Source organism: Squalius cephalus (assembly GCF_949319135.1).
Source record: "Squalius cephalus genome assembly, chromosome: 17".
NCBI lineage: Eukaryota > Metazoa > Chordata > Actinopteri > Cypriniformes > Leuciscidae > Squalius > Squalius cephalus.
In genome coordinates, this window is record NC_137138.1 from 33,959,866 (window position 1) to 33,981,090 (window position 21,225).

At 37.7% G+C, this 21,225-nt stretch overlaps 1 protein-coding gene across 5 annotated transcripts in view; it reads left to right on the top strand.

The window, feature by feature from the left end:
• Positions 1 to 21,225, top strand: part of aff4 (AF4/FMR2 family, member 4) — a 51,797-nt gene that overhangs the window by 3,981 nt on the left and 26,591 nt on the right. For 2 of the 5 annotated variants that reach the window (XM_079847095.1, XM_079847096.1), the window contains exons 2-4: positions 12,048 to 12,225; positions 15,900 to 16,026; positions 20,558 to 21,223. In XM_079847095.1, coding sequence (XP_079703221.1) covers positions 12,209 to 12,225; positions 15,900 to 16,026; positions 20,558 to 21,223 — 810 coding nt within the window. In that variant the 5' untranslated portion in view covers positions 12,048 to 12,208. The remainder of the gene's footprint in view (positions 1 to 12,047; positions 12,226 to 15,899; positions 16,027 to 20,557; positions 21,224 to 21,225) is intronic. The other 3 variants (XM_079847097.1, XM_079847098.1, XM_079847099.1) reach the window with 3 other exon arrangements.

Consider the following 21,225-nt stretch of genomic DNA (forward strand, 5'->3'; position numbering starts at 1 on the left):
ACGTTAACTGTGTTAACTAGAATTTAATAAGTGGAACATTATTGTAAAGTGTTACCGATTTGTTATACACCGATTCAGACGTCTCGTGAGTGTGTTGGACAGATCAGTTGTTTTAACCATTCATTAAAGTGAATTGGTTCAAATGAGTCATTAGTTCGCGAATCGGACGTGTCATTAGTGGACGTGTAGCATACGGCAAGTGTTGTGATTATCCCGGTAGTTTCTTTTTTAGCACAATTCACACTCCACGGTAATTTAGGAGAAAAAAAAATCTCCGAATGCTCCACGTGAAACTTCGGTCTTCCGCCCTTTTTCTATCGTGTCAAATGATTTTGATTAATATGCGCGAGGGAGAGAGAGCAAGACAGCGCTCGTGTTGTTTGAAGACGTGAGAGTGTGCGCGCGCGGCCGGGGCTTTCTCTCGTCAAGCGCAGCAGTCACTCACGCACCGATCAAATAAGGCTTTGGCGGCCGCCCAAAAAAAATCAATGCAGGAAAAACCCCGGGATTGGTTATATAACGTTGGATAGAATGACGGTCCGGCCATCGCGTATCAGCGCACATAAGGTACACACTGTGAAGTAATTTGCAAACGTTTTTTAGAGAAATGAAAACAGGTCGCACCACAACCATTATTTGCACTCGCACAAATGCTCCCAAATATATTTTTAGGTCGCACAGATTAAATTTCAGGAGCATATGCGACCAAAATGGTCGCAATTTCGAGCCTTGTAAGGAGGCAACTGCAGCTTTAAGGAGCTCAACAGCCGAGCTGCGATATAAACTAAACGCTATTGGCTATTTAAAAAAGGGGAGGAGCTATTTAATGTCCCGCCCCGTCTTCCTGTTCCAGTGGAAATGACCTCAACACACTGAATAACGCTGCGTGTTTCAAGGCACTTCAGTGGGCCTTTAATGAAGACCTTTTAAAAATCCCTATGGGAAAAATGAATGGAAAAATAGCTCCGGAGCCATGCTCTACTTTAAGAGTGATGGATTAAAAGCCTCCGTGACTTTTTCTTGACTTATCATTTAATCGGACAATCTAAAGTCAGCACATTTTTGTACAAACCTGGACTAAGAGTGAAAAATTCCACTTTCATAAATGCTATTTTTTACATAAATCTTTAATAGGTTTTAGTAGGCAGTTTATAAATATTAGTTTATAGCCATAAAATGTCATCCTGCTGTATTGCATAAATGAGATGAATAATTACCCAGCGAACTCATGCATGCCTGCAGGCTCTTGGCACAGATGTAAACCCTGAGCTGGGACAGGCCTTGTGCTGCTTATGTAACCAAACTAAACACGCACGCGCTCACACCGTCTCTGACCCGTACGCTGTGATCAGAAGAGGTGCACACTGGGGTGTAACGATTCGATACATATCACCATACTGAACTCACGATACCATATTATTGCGATACTCCAAGACATATGATAAAATGTTAACTAAAAATGTACTATTGATTAAAACGCTAAATTTGGTATCACATTGTGAGTGTAAATGAATAGTCTTGGACTCGGTGCTGAAACCCAAAGCACAGGACAATAGAGACACCAGAATAACAATATTCATGATTCTGAAGCTGAAAATACTGAATTATTGTTGATGAATATTCTCTGTCACTGACTAGATATATTTAAAATAATGTTGGACACTTTTACTGGTAACATCAGACATCTGGCATTATCACGACACACACATATTCCCCCATTCATTATATTCAACAGCAGTTTAATGTAGTACTGACACTAAAACTCTGCAAACTTGAATTTTTTCCTCGCACAGAAATTGTGTTTCTCTGAGTCTGCGATGCAAGAGGTGTATTGTTGAGCCCAACACAACCTGTGTGTAAACAACATCATAGGTCTCGACACTTCCTGTTTCAGCTGAGATCTGTGGTTTAAGTTGACCATTTCCTCTGTCTGTGTTTATGACTAGAAAGACTGTGGCTGACGCTTGTTTGCCATTGTCAGTTTCTAAAAGCTTCTAAAGTTGTTGGCAAGGGATCTAACAGGCCATGCTACATGTTCTGCTCTTTTCTGTTTGAGGATCGCTGCTGTTGTTGTTGTTGTACTTGCGACCTCAGCGGGGTGTGTTCCAGAAAGCAAGGTTATCTTATCAAACATCCCCTGAGCTCTCGGTGGATTAAACTAAACCTTGCTTATTAGAGCGGTGCTGGTTCCAGAAACGCGTCCGGGAGTGAGTTCACTTGTTAATACACAAGGCAATCTAATGTAACTAAATAAGCCTGTGCTTGGCTGTAAAAGTCTTTTTTTATTTTTTATGATTAGTAATTTTGCTTCCACATTATTTGAAAGATAAGATATATCATGTTTTTTTTTATTTTATATATATATATAGACTAGAGAGAGAGAGAGATGCACTGATGTATCGGCAAATAATCGGTATCGGCCGATAAAATCTATTATTTTCACTGAATAATTTTCGCTATTATTTCACACGATTGTTTAAAAACAGCCGATGATCAGAGCCGATTATATGCTGTCAAATCAAAAGTGTGCGGAAAAACATGTCCGACTGCAACTCACACTGTGTGTGAAGAAAATTGTTAAATGTGACGTGACCGATTGCTGTAGCGTCTCTGTGCAAACGGCAGCGCGGAGCGCCAGTGTTTTCTTCCACTTTAATACAAATTATATCTAGAAAAACATGCATGAATATCAGAAGGTATGTTCAAAGATACAGTACAACTAACAAAATCCATATAATTTCTCATGTAATCTCACAGTCAGTGTTTCAACCACGGAAAGATGTCAATAAAACAGCTTGTGAATGTGAACAAAATATGTCAAGTAACATTGCATTTAACAAAATCCGTTTGTTAGTTAGCTATAAAAAACACTACAGTGTGTGCAGAATTATTAGGCACGTTGATTTTCTGATCATATTTTATTTCCAGGAACATTTTGCCAATTCCAAACCATATTAAACTTAATAACTACTATTAATTGTCTATTTAATCATGTATAAGTGATATATAATTGTTCATGAAGGCTGGAAATGAAAAATGCCTTATTTTCAGGTGTGCAGAATTATTAGGCAAGTTTTCTTTTACAGATAAAATAAGCCAAAAATGAGATTTAACAAAGACTGAAAAGTCAAAAATTATTAAATCCCCATGAGAAGAATGCAATACTAATGCAATACTAGAGATTGCAGTTAAGGCATGACCATTGGACAGTGAAATGCTCATTGGGTCAGCAGGGTCAGACAAAAACAGGTGGAGAAGAAAAAACACATGTTAACTGCAAAAGAATGAAGAATTAAGGTGAAGAATTAAGTGTGAAACCATCAGGAACCCTTTAGTCTTCAGCGCCACCATTTTCCAGAACTGCAACCTACCTGGAGTCTCCAGAAGAGCAAGGTGTCAGGATCTCAGAGACTTGGGTTAGGCAAAGAATCCTAAAAAATGACCCCCTCTTAATAAGAGTCACAAGCTGAAGAGTAGTAAAATACATGAAGACTGTTTTTTTATAGGCTTTATAGACAGACAGATTGAGAGTGAGTCTTGAAGGACCAGCACCATATCCTCTTCTACCACTATTTGAAGAATTCATCTTCCAGAATACATTTTAATACGTTTTGGGAGTTAATTTTTAGTCCATCTCTGCAAAACGGACTTCAGGGTAGGAGATGGACTAAAAATAAACTCACAAAACGTATATATATATATATATATATATATATATATATATATATATATATATATGAATAAAATAGTGCTTTATATATCGATATAACTATATATGTAATATTTTGTGCTCACTGGAGCCTCCTCACTGTGGCACGCATGTGCTGAACACTTCTGGAGTGAACTAACCCTATGTTCAGAGAGTAACTTGCTATGGCTCCTTGCATACTCCGAAAGTTACCTCCGTTTCTGGAACTGAAAGTTGAGGATATCCGCGTACTTACCCTGCCTTAAACATACTGTGATGCTGGGATATGTCACATAACCTGCTTTCTGGAATCCCTCAGGGCTGTGTGAGGTCAGAGCAGCCGCAGGCGCTCATTTACTGCAGCAGATTCCCAGTCACTTCAAGCATAAAAAAGCCTGTTTTCCGAGATACTCCTGACCATTTGTGTTGCTGTGTCTAAAGGCTGCTCGTGTCCCGTGCCAAATATGAAAAGTGTTTCAAAAACCTCCCTGCATTTACTAGAGGGTTATATCACCCAAAGCCAAAAATACTCACCCTCAAGCCGTCCTAGGAGTATATGAGTTTCTTCTTTCAGCCGAACACAATTGGAGTTACATTAAAAAAACATCCTGGCTCTTCTAAGCTTTATAATGGGAGTGAATGGTACCTGAGATTTTGAAGCCCAAAAATGCTCATCCATCCATCATAAAAGTAATCCATACGACTCCAGGGGTTAATAAAGGCCTTCTGAAGCAAAGCCATGTGTTTATGGCCAAGAAAATATCCATATTTTATAACTTTATAAACTATATTCACTATAATCAGCGTATACAGTATACGGTACAGCCGTAAGCCAGCGATTATAAAGTATTTTTTATAAAGTAAGAGTTTATAAAGTAATTTAAAGTAAGAGTTTATAAAGTATAGTTTATATTACTAGTGCTTTAGTAGTATTCTTATCAGTTTTTATCTGAAATGTAAAATAAATATCTATAGCGAAAGAAACCACAATGTTTGAGTAAATCGAATATAAAGCCTCAGTGTGCAGGAACCTAATTGTTATATCATCATCCAATTTGAAACGTAATTTCTTTACATATAATTATTTGGCGTCAACGCCTGGTTAATCCTGATATCACTCCTCATTTCTGGAGGTAAGAGTGATGGCTTCTCGCTCTTTGTTTGACCGAGGCAGTGCAAGCTCAGACGGGTGTGTGTGTGTGTGTAAACGTGACTGGGGCTCGGCAGAGGGTTCGTGCCACACAACCATTCAGAAATCATTACTTTAAGTTTCACGAGCCTTCGGTACACAAGAAGGGACGTCACTGAAAGGACACTAACTTGCTGTTCAGTGAGTCAGTGAAGAAATCATCTGGCTGATTCAACCCAATAACTTCAAGAAATCATTAAAGCTGCCCAAATGAAGCCTTAGTTTGTGTGTTTGACGTAGTGTGTGTGTTTTTTTGTGCGCAAGGACGGGAAAACTCAATCGAAGGACGGCTGCGTTTTTTTTACTCTTGTGTTTATTAGTATTAGGGCTGGGCTATTTTTTTGATTGATGTTTTTTTTAAAAGTGGTCGATTTTGATCGTTTCTAAAAAGCCTCAAATTGATCTTTTTCCGCATTTACTTCCGCAAACATTGGACATAATATCTGATGGACGTTACTCTTATCACCAGTCTCCTCCACTAGATGCTGAACATGGCGGATGCAGGTTCGCCTTTTAGCGTTAAAGACGTTCCAGGCGGTTGGAGGAACTGTCGGTGTCCCGATCGGGCCAGTGCTCATGAGAGAACTCAGGGCGCTATGTGAGGAGATTTGTGTGCGCACACAGAAAGCTGCGCGCGTCAGACAGTGTGCAAATTATAAAATTAATTCTCTTTCACGTCTCCTTGCACTTGAACGGACAAAATCACACAAGTGTATCTCAAAGGCCTGGTTGACACTGTCAGTGAAATGTGACCCAATTCCGTTTTTTTGCTCATGTGACACAGATCGGATGTGTTGTATGACAGCGTAAACAGGAAAAAAAACGCATGCATTCGGATATTTCCAGATCGGTTTCAGGCCTCATTCATATGTGGAAATATATGTGCCATTTTCTGAGGCATTAGGCGACGTCTCCGCGGTTTAATGACGAGAGAAACCCCGACGTCCATCTGCAAAGGGTCGGATGACCCGATGAAACGTCGTGTCGCCGCAGGAGAGGAATGTGAACAAACGTTGACACAACATATCGTCATACACAACAAAATTTCGGACCCACTGCTCCTCGTTAAAGCCAATATTTAAACACAATCTGCTCCCACCAGTCCTGAGATCTCTCTCACACACAATAACTGAAGCATATGTGCAGTGATGGCACTTTTCATCCTCCTCCGCCTCAAAATCATGCTGATGTTTGCCGAACTTCTCATATATCGCAGAGCTAGGATCAAGCATATTGCGCGTCCGCCCATCTGTGCAAGAGAGTTTAACCTTTTAAGCATGCACGATCGTATGGCAAGTGTAAACACATGAACCGGATATGGGTCACAGTTGAAAGAATGTGTAAACGGACAGTCAAAAAATCGGATAAAGGCAACAAATCAGAATTGGGCATCAAGACCTGCAGTGTAAACGAGGCCTAAATGCCCACCTTGACGAGCATATTAGAAAACACACTCTGTTATGACTTCAGTGAATGTAGACAGTCGTGAAAGACAACGTGTGTGTATCAGTACATTGGATGTCTTAAAGGGACAGCAGCCTAATATTCCTGATGCTGTCTGTGTTTTTAATGTTAATCAAACCACAAAAGACAGTCACTCACTGCTCTTCACTGAATAAGGATTCATCTATTTAGTTTATACAGTGAAGATTATATGTAGTGCTATTTTACATTTTGATTACTTTATTCAATTTCTGTACCTGAAAAGAACTGTTTATTTCAGTTGTATCTATTGCATTTATTGCTGTTATTGCTTGTAGTTTAATGATTTGTTCTTTTTTTAATCACTGTTTTCTTGTCTTTTAATAATCTTTGAAATTTATATGAGTTAGTTTAGTTTGTTTTTAACTGTGGTATTGACATTGGAATCGAGAATTGTTCAACATCACTGGTATCTACAATTTTTGTGTGATAACCTTTATTTATTTATAAATAAATTGAATCATATCGGGACATCTGTTTTGATATCCAGTCCTAATCAGTATTCATATAACTGAAGTAAAAATGCTTTTTTTTAATACCGTGGCACTGTAGCTTTGCAATAAACACTGGCATAACTACCATAGAAGTGTGTTGCCTACTTTTAATGCATTTCTGCCGGTTTGTCGTTTTCAATATATTGCCCTGCCCTATTTTAAGGTTTTCTTCATGTTATGGTTTTACTATCAGCATTTGATTTGAGTTTGCTCTGGAAAATGAACAGTTCACAGATTTCCTTTTCCTTGTACTATGTGACAAACAACAATTGTAAATAATAGGGTGAAGAAATCCCTTGCCGTCTTTAACACTAATTCACAAATACAGTGTGGAATAAACCAGTGCCTTCTGAAAAATGGTGTTAATTTTTTACTGTTGATTACATTTTGAGTACAAAGGGCTTCTTTAAAGAAGTTAATATTGCACAGAGGCAAGCTTGGGTTAGAAACGTTGCGTCTCTGTGTGTGTTAGAGATGAAACGTCATCTCATATCATGATTATATAGTGACAAAAATGATCATGTTATTGTCTGGAAATGTTCAAAAAGTACTGATGCACGCACTGAAATTCTTTCAACAAACAACAAATCTAGCAACGCTATGCACGCTTATTAGCACAAACATTATTAACAATGATGGCGGGAATTTAAATGAACAAAAACATGTTGGTTTGGTGACTTACAACATCTACTAACATTTTCAAATAAAGTTTGACGAACATATATATGATCAACCTCACATTTCAGCCATTTTAAAAAAAAGGGATGAATCAAAATAAGGTATTTTATTTGCTCCATGGATAATTCTAGATGCATTATTATTCAAGTTTAGAATTAAAAGCTGATGAATTTGTGATCTAATGGTTTTTAGAGTGCACAATCAATTATGACCCATTAACTGGTTAAAATATATAACAATGCATAATTTTGGCATTAGTCTGACGGGCTGAAGGAAAATGTAAATCCACTCTCTGACAGTAGGTGGCGCTTATGAAAGCAGAAATAGAGCCAGAGATTCATTAATATAATTCATTCATATAGAATTATTCGTTTTAAAATGATGCGGAATTCCTGGTGAAAAACTGCATTACCCATGATGCTATACAGAAAATTACACCAATCAGAGAGTCGAAAAAAGCTTAAGCTCCGCCCACTCCCATGAAGCACTGCGTAATCGAGTCAATCTTTCTACACTCTCAAAATACTTAAATGTTTTCTATATATGTATATGCATATTTGATAAATATATATATATTATATATAAATATTAGTGGTGGGCCGTTATCGGCGTTAACGTGCTGCGTTAACGCGAGACTCTTATCGCGCGATAAAAAAAATATCGCCGTTAATCTATTCTCAAAGTTGGGTTGGGAGCTGCTCTATCCTACACAAGCTATGATGACGCAATCTACCCGCGGCCGCGAGGTACACCCGGCTGCAACGCATCATATTCGTCGTCATCTTAAGTAAACTGCTGAAAGTGAAAGCTGGTGAAAAAGATAGGTGCAACATCCATTATTTGGACTTGGTTCGGATTTAAGCCGTCCGACGAGCAGCAGCAAATAGACAGAGTGTGTGGGGTCACAGTTCGGTAAGTTAACACACGACTAATCCGTTCTACCACCTCAAATTCAAAACGAAACATATCACTGAATACCAGCGCGCGCATATTATTCCCAATATATCTTAGTGAGTGGTGTAGCACATAATCTCTGTCTGCGCCCGATTTTAAGAATCGTTGTTGTGTTTCTTTTTAACTGAAAAGACATCAGTTAGACAATATTCTAATTTTAAATTTGGGGTTTCATAAGCTCCAAGCCATAATAAACATTAGACCTACTTAAGTCTCTGCAGCTAGTGTACTTACATTTTATTTATCTGCAAAATTATGTTGTATACTTACAGTTTTGCACAATATATGTTCTCAAAACTACATACACCCTTTAAAAAAAACAAAAAAACATTTAGCAGTTGTTTAGCAGGGTCTGTGTAACCTGTTCTGAAATGGTTTTATTATAATATATATCGTTATCGCAAGAGGCTGCAATGTATATCACAATATGGATTTTAGGCCATATCGCCCATCCCTAATTGATAGCCTATAGTAGTTGATAATAACATAGGCCTACCTAATGTTGCCTACGGACGGTAACAGTACAGTAGTAACCTTTTACAGTCTATGAGTAGAACAGCTTTCTCAAGCAGTTTGTGATGCATTTTGGAAACAGGAGATGAGCCCCTGGTCTAATGCGCCACCTGGCTTGAGAAACCCGTTCTCAAAGACTTACTTTTATAGTCATTATTTGGGTAGCACACATATTCTGAATGCCTTCGGCAGAATTCAAATGAGCCATTATCTAGATTAATCTAGATTAAAAAAAATAATCTATGCCCACCTCTAATTAATATATATATATATATATATATATATATATATATATATATATATATATATAAAAATATATATATAATATACATACATACATACATACATACACACACATACATACATACATACACATACATACATACATACATGCCTAATATATATTAGGGCTGTCAAACGATTAATCGCGATTAATCGCATCCAAAATAAAAGTTTGTGTTTACATAATTTATGTCTGTGTATGGAGTATAATTATTTTCTATATATAAATACACACACATGCATATATATATTTAAGAAAATGTGTTATTTATATATCAAATATTTATATATAATATAAATTATATATAATATAAATATATATATACACAGTATATACATGCAAATATTTCTTAAATATATACATGCATGTGTGTGTATTTATATATAGAAAATAATTATACACCGTACACACACATATATTATGTAAAAACAAACTTTTATTTTGGATGCCATTAATCGTTTGACAGCCCTAATATATATATATTTGTAAATCAGTAAAATTTGTAAATGAGTAGTTTTAAGTTTCTCCATCGTTTTTAATTTGATTAAAGCCAAAGTTCTTGTACCTTTTGTCTTTTTGTATGATTTTAAAGTGTTTTTTTGCTTCAAATCAAAGTTTGTAATGTTGTGATTCTCCTCGTAGCCGGTTCGTTCGGTTCATGGTTTATAGCTTATAAATCTTTAATGAAAACCTTTTAAAAATCCCCATGGGAAAAATGAATGGATAAAATACTTGCACTCTACGGTTCATACATTGAAAAAAACAAACAAACACAAACACCCCAGTGCCAGTGTCAGTTTTAGGTCCTCTCTCAAATCTTCATGTATTTTAAGGTCATTAATCAAAAGAATACATAAGGCATCTTGTCTTAATAATGTACCGTCATCTATAGTTGTACAATAGATGTCCGAAACACTGTGTGCTATAATGTCTGTACACTTTTAACTTTGTAAATGAAGACAATAAATTAATAGATTAACCCACTTCTCCCGGGCATAATAATAATGCACATAAAATGTGGGCCAGAATCTTTCCCAGTATAAGAGAATATCGCTTTACAGCAACTAAAACACACACAAGTTCTCTCATCTACTTGGATGTATTTGCATTTTAACAAAGAAATGAAAATGCATACAAATTGTTTAAACCCTTAACCCTTTTATTTGCATGTTATATAGCCATGCATGTCCCAATGTAAAAGCTCAAGGATCCGGTTAACCTTGAAGCGTTTTGATTTTATCTTTTCAAGTAATTGGGGATCTTATGTATGGCCTCAGATTGACTGACTGAACATGATATACATGATTCGCTGAATCCAAAACACCCTTTTTTGTAGTTTAAACAGAGACGATAGTGGATAGTTTTCAGAAACTTAGACTTTTCGCATTTCCAGGCCCTCAAAACACGGTTGCTGTGTAAATGAACGGCCAAAACGCTTACGTTTTTAGTTGAAATCGAGTTTCTAAAGACATTAGTCTAATTAGACTGTTTCCATGTCTCATGACTTGTGACTTTTACGAGTAAGAAATTACTCGTTACATCTCTGATTCAGTGTTAGTCTTGATAAGCTTCATTAAAACTCTTGATTCAGTGATTGGTTTGAGATTCGTCCCTCAAACACATTCATAGAAGTACATGCATAGATACTTTTTTTTTAAGTAAATGTTTTAGTCAAAAAAGCAGCCGTGTTCAGTTTGTTGTCTTAAAATAAAAACACAATTGTAATCATATAGAATTATGAGGAAGGGTCAAAGGTTATGGTTGATTCAGTGTGACATCACACCCTGAATGCTTAAAAACGGTCATGGCGATTAAAAATTGTGAGTAATTGATTTATTTGTGTAGTAAATATCATTTTCTTTTTTATGCTCTGTCATAAAATGATTTAATTGGTTGTTCTGTTGCACTGAATCAAAAACGTGTTTAAGAGTTAAAATAAAAAAAATCTTGTTATTTGTCATACTTGACCAATAAGAGATGTGTGCCGCTAATCCCTGCTTATTTTAGGATAATTGCTATTCACCCACATGGTTTAGTGAAGCGCATCGCTCTGTTAAAATTAATTATTATCACTTATCATCATTTTTATAAAACACCAGGATGGTTAGTCAGTTGTTTTTGGTGATTCCCATATTGCATCTAATTGCCTCATGGCCTCCTGGGTGTACTAATGTTTCTGACATGCTTTCCCTCTAGACTTGGAGAAAAGCGTGTCTGGCCCTTTAAGGAAACTGACGCTGCTAGTGTTGGCTCAGGCCCAAGTGGGGGAGGGCATGTGTTTACTGAGAGACCGCAGCTGATTGGCTGCCCTAAGTCTTCACATCATAGAGAGGAGGGGCCAACTGGCATAAAATAACATGTCCTTATAAGGGCGTTGGTGGACTGCACCATTCTCCACAGCACAAGAGGGGTGTCCTCCTGTAGAGAAGCAGGGTTTTTAAGGATTTATGTAGATCAACTTCACATTACGTGACTTCACATTGGAGGTATTATTGATAAAATGCAGAAGGATGAGTTGTATCATTAGTGTTGGTTTTGTGAAACTTGTATATTATCAGTTTGTGTTTCTTCTTGATGAGCAAATGGTTACTCTGTCACACTGTAAATTTGTTCCAGAGCATCTGATATGGCACACTTTAGTGTTTTATTGTGATGTCCTCACCTCTCTATGCTTGAGCTGTGCCTCCTCTCTTCAGCTTGAGTGGTTTGTTCGGTAGACAGACTATAACCTCCCCTCCCTAAAGTCAGATTTATCTCAACTCCCAGGAAATACAGCAGTGACGATTGAAGCGTGAAAGCTGCCGATCAAGAAAACTGTGCCTCAAAAGTGGACGGTACTAAACCGGAGGGAGCCGTAGCTGGAAAGAGCCATCGAGTTGTCTGGAATTTTCTCTCAATCCTCTTCCAATGGTTCATTGGTTGAGGCCATGGCCTCTCAGTCAGGGTAAGCTAAAGCACCAGCCATGTTTTCAGTGAGCAACTCCTATAGTAGTCACGGCAAAGTTTGAGGCCTTCTCTCAGCAATCTGCATACCGTTCTTCTTTTATTTCTTTAGCTTAGTTTTAGTTCTTAGACTTTATTGTCTTGCCTTATTTTAAGTTGGTCTTAAAATGAGCCGTGCACTGACTAAGAGTCAGAATATTCTAGATGGGCCGGATGGATAATAATCTGGATTATATTACTGTGTGAAGAGCCCTTTTGGAAATATTGATATTAAGACACTTTAGGTGAACTGTGAACGTTTGCTCTATCCTGAAACTGCTTATTCTTTGGGCATGTAGAGACATATGTGGAAAAATATAAGACCTGGCTAAACCTATATCTTTCAGGTTACTTTTCATACTTTTCTTCAGTCGTCACTTCAGATTGCTTCATGGACATTTAAGCAATCCCGTCAAAAGACATGTCAATTTCCCAGCAATACTTTCTGATTGTCATTTAATCACCCAGCTTGCTTTACACTTGCATCATAGGATGTCATTGTGTCATGTGAGAGATCTTGGCAAATTTTGGATGAATAAAAGCCTGTTCACACTAAGGACGCGAACCATAAAGATATAGTTCTAAATATAAAATAATAACAATGCACGATATCGTTGGAATCACTTTCAGATCGTTTCTTTCCGGATTAACTGGAAAATCATTGACAGCCAATCAGAATCCACCCTGTTTTAAAGAGCTCGAGCATTTAAAGAACCATATCGTGCGCTGGTGTGGACGCTAGTGTAGTTGTTATTAGTTCTCGTTCTTGGTGTGAACGGGCCTTAAATCAGAAGTAGGACTGTACACTTAAATCAGGATATGGTCTATGTTTCCTTCCCAGCGGAGATCCGGACAATGCTTTTTTTGGAGCAGATAAACATTTCCATCGAGGAAGCCGGAGTACTTTGTAAAAGAAAAAAATCCCTAAACACTCAAAATATTCAAAGATGAGACTATTTTTTATTTATATTTTATATTTTTAAACAAGTTTTACCAAAAAAAAAAAAGTTAATATTTCTCCCAACTGGATATGGATATAAAAAGGTTAGATCAGATGTTTCATCAGGCTATTTATTTGACATTTAGACACATACATGTATGCCACATGACTGAGAAAACACAGGTTTAGCTCTTAAAGTATAGGCCATTTTTATATTTTGCTCAAAGTAATCAACTACTAAAAACAAACTATGTACGTAATCTAATAATCAACTCTCATCATTGAAGACAAAACAAAATGAACTAGTTATTTAAGTTTTTTGGTCTTCCCTTGCCATCTCTAAATCATTTTCCAAATTCTAACATTGTTTGTTATGAAATCCTCTTAATATGCCGTGTCTCATCTGTATGACAGATACAAATAATTGTATTCGCTGCATTCTTGTTTTCTGCAGCATTTTAGAAAAAGCATCTATTTTTCTGCTACTGTAGTTAAAATCACCGCTTCATCTGCAGCTCTTAAAGGGATACTTCACCCAAAAATGAAAATTAGCCCATAATTTACTCATGAAGCCATCCTAGGTGTATATGACATTCTTCTGTCAGACGAATACAATCAGAGTTATATTAAAAAATGTCCTGACTCTTCCAAGCTTTATAATGGCAGTGAATGGCTGTATGTCTTTGGAAGTCCTTTAAAGCGCATCTATTCATGCTAAAAGTGCTCGAAACGGCTCTGCGGGCGTTAATAAAGGCCTTCTGAAGTAAAGCGATGCGTTCGTGTAAGAAAAACATCCATATTTAAAACTTTATCGACTGAAATAACTAGCTTCCGGCAGACGGCGTGCGAAAGAGTAGCACTTGACCCGACGCACAAGTTAATGACGCCAATTGACGCCTCTCGAGGTTCAGGCAAACAGGGCTGGGCAACCGTGTTCATCATTACGTCGTGCGTCGGGTCAAGTGCCACTTTCGCACGCCGTCTGCCGGAAGCTAGTTATTTCAGTCGATAAAGTTTTAAATATGGATGTTTTTCTTACATGAACGCATCGCTTCACTTCAGAAGGCCTTTCCTAATGCCCCAAGCATACTTTGAAAGCGTATACCTTGCTCTTGAGCCGTGGTGAAGCTCGAGTCCAGGTTTGAAACTGAAGTGGAGTACATTGTGATCTAACCCGAAGGCAGCGAGTGAGATGCATTGCTGAGGCTTCAAACCCTCGACGTTATTGAAACTGTTGATGAGAGAGAGAGAGAGAGAGAGAGAGAGAGAGAGAGAGAGAGAGAGAGAGAGAGAGAGGTTCAGGTGTACACTCCAGCTCATCAGCAAAGACCATTAATGGTTTGACTAATTGGATATGGTGCAGCGTAGTGTGTGTGTGTGTGAGTCAAGCGTCTGCACGTTGCATCGGTCGTTCGAGTGGTTTTGTCGTGCAAACGCTCTCCCATTAGCACATCCACTCGCTGAGCTTTCTCGACGCGCCCGTCAGAGCCCTTCTGTTACCTTGACCTGATCTAAAGCTTCGAGTCCCCCCCCCCCCCCCGCCGTGATGTCACACACCTCACGTTCACTGATCTAATCACTGACTCTGTGCGAAAGCAACTTTGTTGATGTTTGTTGTTTTAATGAATTGGCCTGTAATATCAAGGCATTTTTAACTCTCACACTGTTTAATTAGTGATTTGTTTACAGTCTAAGAATAATAGGTTTTGTAAAGACTTAATGCATTAACTCTTTTTCTCCTTTTTCTTGCTTTCTTTCATCCATCTTTTGTTTGTTCGCTCTCTGCTGCCCCCTGTCTTTCATTCTCACTCTCCTCACATTTGTTTGTTTTGTGCTCTCTCTCCTGCTGTTTTGCCCCCCCCCCCCCCATTATTTTTCATCCTTTCACCATTTTGTTTTCTTCCCCCTCCCTTTTTTTTTTTTTTTTTTTGCCCATTTTTGTCGTCCCTTTGCTTTTGAAACGAACCATAGTTTTACCACTGAGCCTGTAGTTTTGGCATGGTTATGGAGGTACAGTGAGTATAACTAACTAATGAATTCCCAGCTTTACCTGAGAAACGAGTTGAAACCTGTATTTTATGATCCATGTAGTCTTCAGCGTTCATTAATAAGCCTCTACACAACATCACCTATGTTTCATTGAGAGAGTAGGTTTCATCCTGTTGTGGTTTTGAATGACGATCTGAACCGATAAGAATATTTTATTTGAAAGTAAAAAAAATCAAATGCACATCAAAGACTGACAGATGTCAGGACGTTTCATTGGCTGTTAGCTGTACTTTCATCAGAATTTCCAGTGTGGTAAATGTTGTCCGAATCTGAAACTACTTTTGCAAGTCCTGTCGTTATTAGGCCACACGTAGTCATTCGGTGATGTACAGAGAGGATAATGATGGCGTGTGTGAAACATTATATAACGTTTGGTTAGCCGAAGCACACAGCGTAAAACATAGATGGACAGACTCAAAGTTTGTGTCGATTTAACTCCAACATTGAGCTCTCCTGTCTTGAAATAGCCCAGTTTTGATTTCTAAACCAGAGCAGGGAACCACGCACATCTCTGCTTGACTCCTGTTTATATTTCCATTTGTTGTTCAAATGTGTAACTTTGTCTTGGTTTAAATGTAGCTGAAGGTGTCAGGAAGATATTTTCTCTTTGATTCTTCACTGCTTAGTGACTCTGTCTCTGTTGTTAGCAACATGAACCGTGAAGACCGGAATGTGCTCCGTATGAAAGAAAGGGAAAGGAGAAATCAAGAAATCCAGCAGGGAGGAGAGGCCTTTCCAGCTAACTCCCCCCTCTTTCCTGAACCTATTAAAGTTGTAAGTTCATTTTGTTTCTTCTTTTTTTCATTTTATTTATTTATTCATTTATTTTTCGCCCTGTAGACCTCATTTAATCTTGGGTGGTTGTTCCTTTTTGGTTTTCACATTCTCTGATATATTATGCTCCATTAATCTTCCTCCTCAGAGGAGAACCCACTACTGATGAAAGCTTTGTGGCCATACAGTTGTACAGTGACGGTAATTACTGAATGATTACAAAATGTATGTGCACTGTGCTAATTGGTGTATATTAACCAGAGCTACACAATTCTGGATAAAATGAGAAGCACTGATTTTTCGTTTCAAATAGAGATCTAGATTCTTCCACGATTCTCAGCAGACAACTAAACAAAGGTTCTGACAAAATGGTAATTGCTGCAGTCTATTTAAAATGTTTAATTAATCTGAGTTGATGTTTAAAATGCATGGTTTGAATGAATGATTCAATGACTCACTCATACAGACTTCACTTGTTTCTGGATGAATCTTTCGAATGAATGATTCAATGACTCTTGATGAATCAGCATATCTGACCAAATCTCTTGAGTGAATGATTCAATGACTAATGCATATTTTGACAGTCACCTGTCGCCACCTACTGGTGTACAATCGTTATTTCAAGCATCAAGTTACTTTCTAAAGCTGATTTGCTCTATTTTGATCGCTTCTGTCGACATCAGTGTTTATATCTGAACTTTAAACTTTTATCACAGTACTTCTGTGATGATATGAATGATTGCACGACAGAAATAATGATACTGTGGCTGTTTCATACCTATACATGACAACTGCTGTCTCTGGATCGTACTTGTCAAAGGCGAATCCCTGTCATTTAGTAATGAGATCACACTCTTTTAACAATTAATCGTGCAGCTCTTATTAACCTCAACATTAACTCTTATTAAGCTCAGTATTAACCATTCATATTTAGCCTCTATATAAAATGTAATGATAGCAAAAAAGATGCTTTAATTGCTGGATTTAAATGACTGTTTTTATTGGCGTCAGGTTTCATTTGATATTTCAACCCTTATGGTTATTGCAGGGCATTTTATAGGTAAGTACTTGCATTGTTAGATGTACTGTTTTGTGAACAGTCTGTTCCTGGCTAGTATAAAATGTCTGTTGGTTAATGGCCGGTTAACTTCCCTTCCTAAATATGTGGTAAGTCCTCGGCAAATTGTTGCCCACTTTCTAGTTATACACGGATAAACATTGTGTAGTTTACTCTTCCAGGTGTGAAGTAAAGAGCATTCCCAGTTAGGGCTGGTCATTGAGAACCCTTTCATTGCCATGCTCAAAGAAATTGCATAATGTTTCATCAGATGATTTAATTTGAGCTGTGAGTTTGCAGTCTGAATTCAGTGTGATGAGAGCAAGATGAAATACAGTACGAAGACAATAGCATTTATTTTGTCTAGTGGTTCAACGGATCACAAAACTCACGGTTCGGATCATATTGCAGTTTTTAAGTCACGGATCGGATAACTTTTCGGATCAGCAAGAAAAACAGTAATATTTTGGTGGTGGGGTTAAATTAGCTAAGACACACTACTTGCCTAACTAATAAAGTTCAGACATTATTAAAGGCAAGCTAGTGAACAGTCAGTAAAAAATAAGGCATAGATAAATACAATATAACAAAGTTTCAAATAAAGTAAGGTCTAACTAGTATTCAGTATTAAATGTAAAATAACAAGTTTTCACTGTATACATTTAATATAGATTAATCTTAGCTATTTTGTTGTTTAAATAATATTAATGACACAGACAGCTGCAGGTATTTATAGGTTAACCTATATTCTTTAACCTGATTTCTTTCTTAACCGTTTATGCTCAATTAAGATCTAACCGGCTGTGATTACGAGAACACTTGCCGAGATGGTGATTTTGATGAACTTTTTGGGTGTCAGAATCAGAATATGTAGTTTGTGCATAAAAATGTCCGTCAAAACCAACACGCGTTGAAGGATGTTCACTAACCCGGTGGAGTTTTACAGTCGAATTGGCGTTTGTTCTCTTAAGCACGCAGTGTTGAAGTACTTCACTCAGTTCCCTGATCATTCCCAGTACATTTCAGCGAGTGAAGAACAGATTTATACTCTAGTGCATTATGTATTAGGGACGTTATCGTCTTTGACAGACAGCAAGTTGAAGCCAGCCGCCATTTTCTCCCTCTTCTCGGAAAGCGATGACTCGTTCAACACATCCGGTAGTTTGGGTTTTCCAGGAGATGCGTGTTGTCCCTCTGCTTTTCGTTAATACTACCGTGTATTGTGCACGTTATTTTTTGACAGACATCAATGTTGTGGTATGAATTTGAAAACGGATGGACTGTAAGGTAATAATTGGAGTGACTGATGCACATGAATGCATGTCGTGATAACATGTAAGGGGTGAACAGTTTTTTTTTTTTTTTTTTTTTTTTTTAAATAAAACATACTGGAGTTGTTCAAAATGCTTTTTGCATAGTTCATTATACTTATTTTACAGAATGACGTTTATTTCCTGGCTTTTGTTACTCAGAGATGGTCAAAAATGTTACATTCTTCTATCGCAAATTCGTTGACTTTTGAAAATCAAGTTCCTTTTTATACCAGAAAAGGATGCATAGTTTTTTTTTATTATTATTATTGTCTCTCTTAACAAAAATCATTCTTTTTAACCCATGAAAATGCACTATTATTGTAAATAATAGTGAAAAATCACTTTTCAAAACTGTTTCCCCTTAGCAGATCTTGACTCATATCTATTTTGTTGTACAACTCACTAGATTTTAATATTTCCAGCCTCCTGAAATTGCCTGGCAAGCACAGTGTCTTTGCTGTGTTGACACACTTCCCTTTGAAACAGGAAGTTTTGGCTTTATTTGTTTTTGTTTTGTAGTGTGTTCTGTTTTATTGGACTAAAGTTTGAAGTGTAAGATTTTTAGTTCAATACTATACATTTTAAATGTGTATATCTGCTAAATCTGCGTTAATTTTTGGGAAATACACTAGTGTGTGTGTATTTAGGTCTCAAAGCTAGCAGACATGGACCTAAAACCCTACGTTTATCACATAAAAGCTGAAAAGGGCAGCGATATTATAGTCACATATGTTTCTGTAAAGAAGATTACAGTCTCCCTGTCTAATCTTTGCTGCTAACCTGCTTTGCTCAGCATTAAGTGCTTCGTTGTTGGTGAACCTGTCATAGGACGTAAGAAATGCAACCTGTCAGGTAGAGAATACTGTCTGTCATCTTCCCTGAAGGATCCGACTAACAGTGGGAAACCTCACTGTGACATTTCCTCCGGGTGGGCTAGGACACGACACACTGCTTATTTTGGATGACCTCATCGGGTGTAGTAGTGCAAAAAATATTTCACATAACGATCTGAACATTCTGGACAGATCAAGTTATAAAACAAGACGAGGAATATTGAGTCCTGTCATATGATTCTGCGTTGTCTCTAAATCATGATTGATTGTTGCAGGGATCAAACAACAAATGGGGGAACTGCTAAAAAATGTCTCTTACAATGACATTACTAGCTTTACACAAACACAGTGCAACGTTTTTCTTTTAACTGAAGCAGAAGCACCTTTTCATTTTCTTCACATTTCAAATCTATACATTTTGATATGTATAAAAAGAAGGGAGGGAGCTGGGATTTATAAAATATTTAGGCAAAGAAATTAATAATAATTGCTTGTTGAGACTATTAGAAATAGACAGATTTTTCACAGGAGGAAATGGTTATATCTAGATAGCCTTTTCTAATGATTCTACTTTGTATTTGCCTTAATACAAATAACAATATGCTTTTTATCAGCTAGATGCTAAGCAAACATACATACTAATTATAATTCAAATTTAACTTGATGTACTAAAAAACTGAAATAAAAAATGAGTAAAAACAACAAAATTGCTAAAACTTGAACTAAAATTTATTAAAATATTGCAAAATTCAGAAACGGCAATATATTTCCTTACTCCTCCCCTAATATATTTAACTCTTTCCCTGCCAGTATTTTTGATCATGTTCACACAACTTTCATGGCCCCCAGAATATTTTTTGAATGAATATCTGAACATGCAATATATCAAAAGAAATAACAGAGCCTCAACTTTAAAAAAAGCTTTTGAACCAAAAACTTAGATGATTTTTTTTTTTTTATATATATATATATATATATATATATATATATATATATATATATATATATATATATGACTATAATGTGCACAAGCAATGCTTTAATCGCTTGTTTTTTTTGCTCCTTCTTTCCTGAGTTGTGATCCGGAGATTATGTACTCTTTCAGAAGATTTATAATAGCGCCCCCTACCGTAAACACGGAAAGAGCTAACAATAACTATATAATAACATATGAATTTATTTCTGCCAAAGTACCATAGTTAATGTATTTGTATTACAGTAAATCCAATCAAAGAGAGCTGGCAAACTTTGTAGTGGCACCAAATGCGATTTTTTTTTTTGCTGATGTTCTCATGCTAATCTCAACACTGTCCTTTTTCTCTCAACAGTCCAAGGAAGATAAACTCTCAAGTCGTATCCAGAGCATGCTGGGAAATTACGACGAGATGAAGGAGACCCTCGGTGAACCCCCAATGTCCAAGCTCATTCCCAAAGCCTCCAGCTCGTCCTCGGAAGATAAATCTGGCCAGTACGGTGACCAGCGCGGAGGCACACAGAGTCAGAACAGTAAATGGACTCCGGTTGGCCCGGCTCCTCCTGGCATCTCTTCCACGACCTCCTCCTCCTCCTCCTCCTCGCAGAAGCGTTCATCAGTGCAGGGAAGCCGTAGCGGAAAGAAGTCCAGCAAACACGGATCCGAACACAAGTCCCACTCCACCTCCAGCCCGGCCAAGGGCTCCATGAGCTCCGGCTCACACTCGCGCTCTCGCACCAAATCTCCCCGAGACCGAGAAGCCAACTGGGACTCGCCCTCAAGAGTTCATTCCTTCTCCAGCGGACAGCATCCCAGCCAGACCTTCCCGCCCTCACTCACCAAGCCCATGCTCCAGAAACCCACAGCGTATGTGCGGCCCATGGACGGCCTGGAGACGGCCGAGCCCAAGAGCTCTTCGGACTCGTACGGTGGCCAGTCGCACAGCAGTGCCGTGGGAGAAATGAAGCCCAATGGAAAGGCTTCTCTCACCAAGCTCAAGATCCCCGCGCACCCGGTCGACGT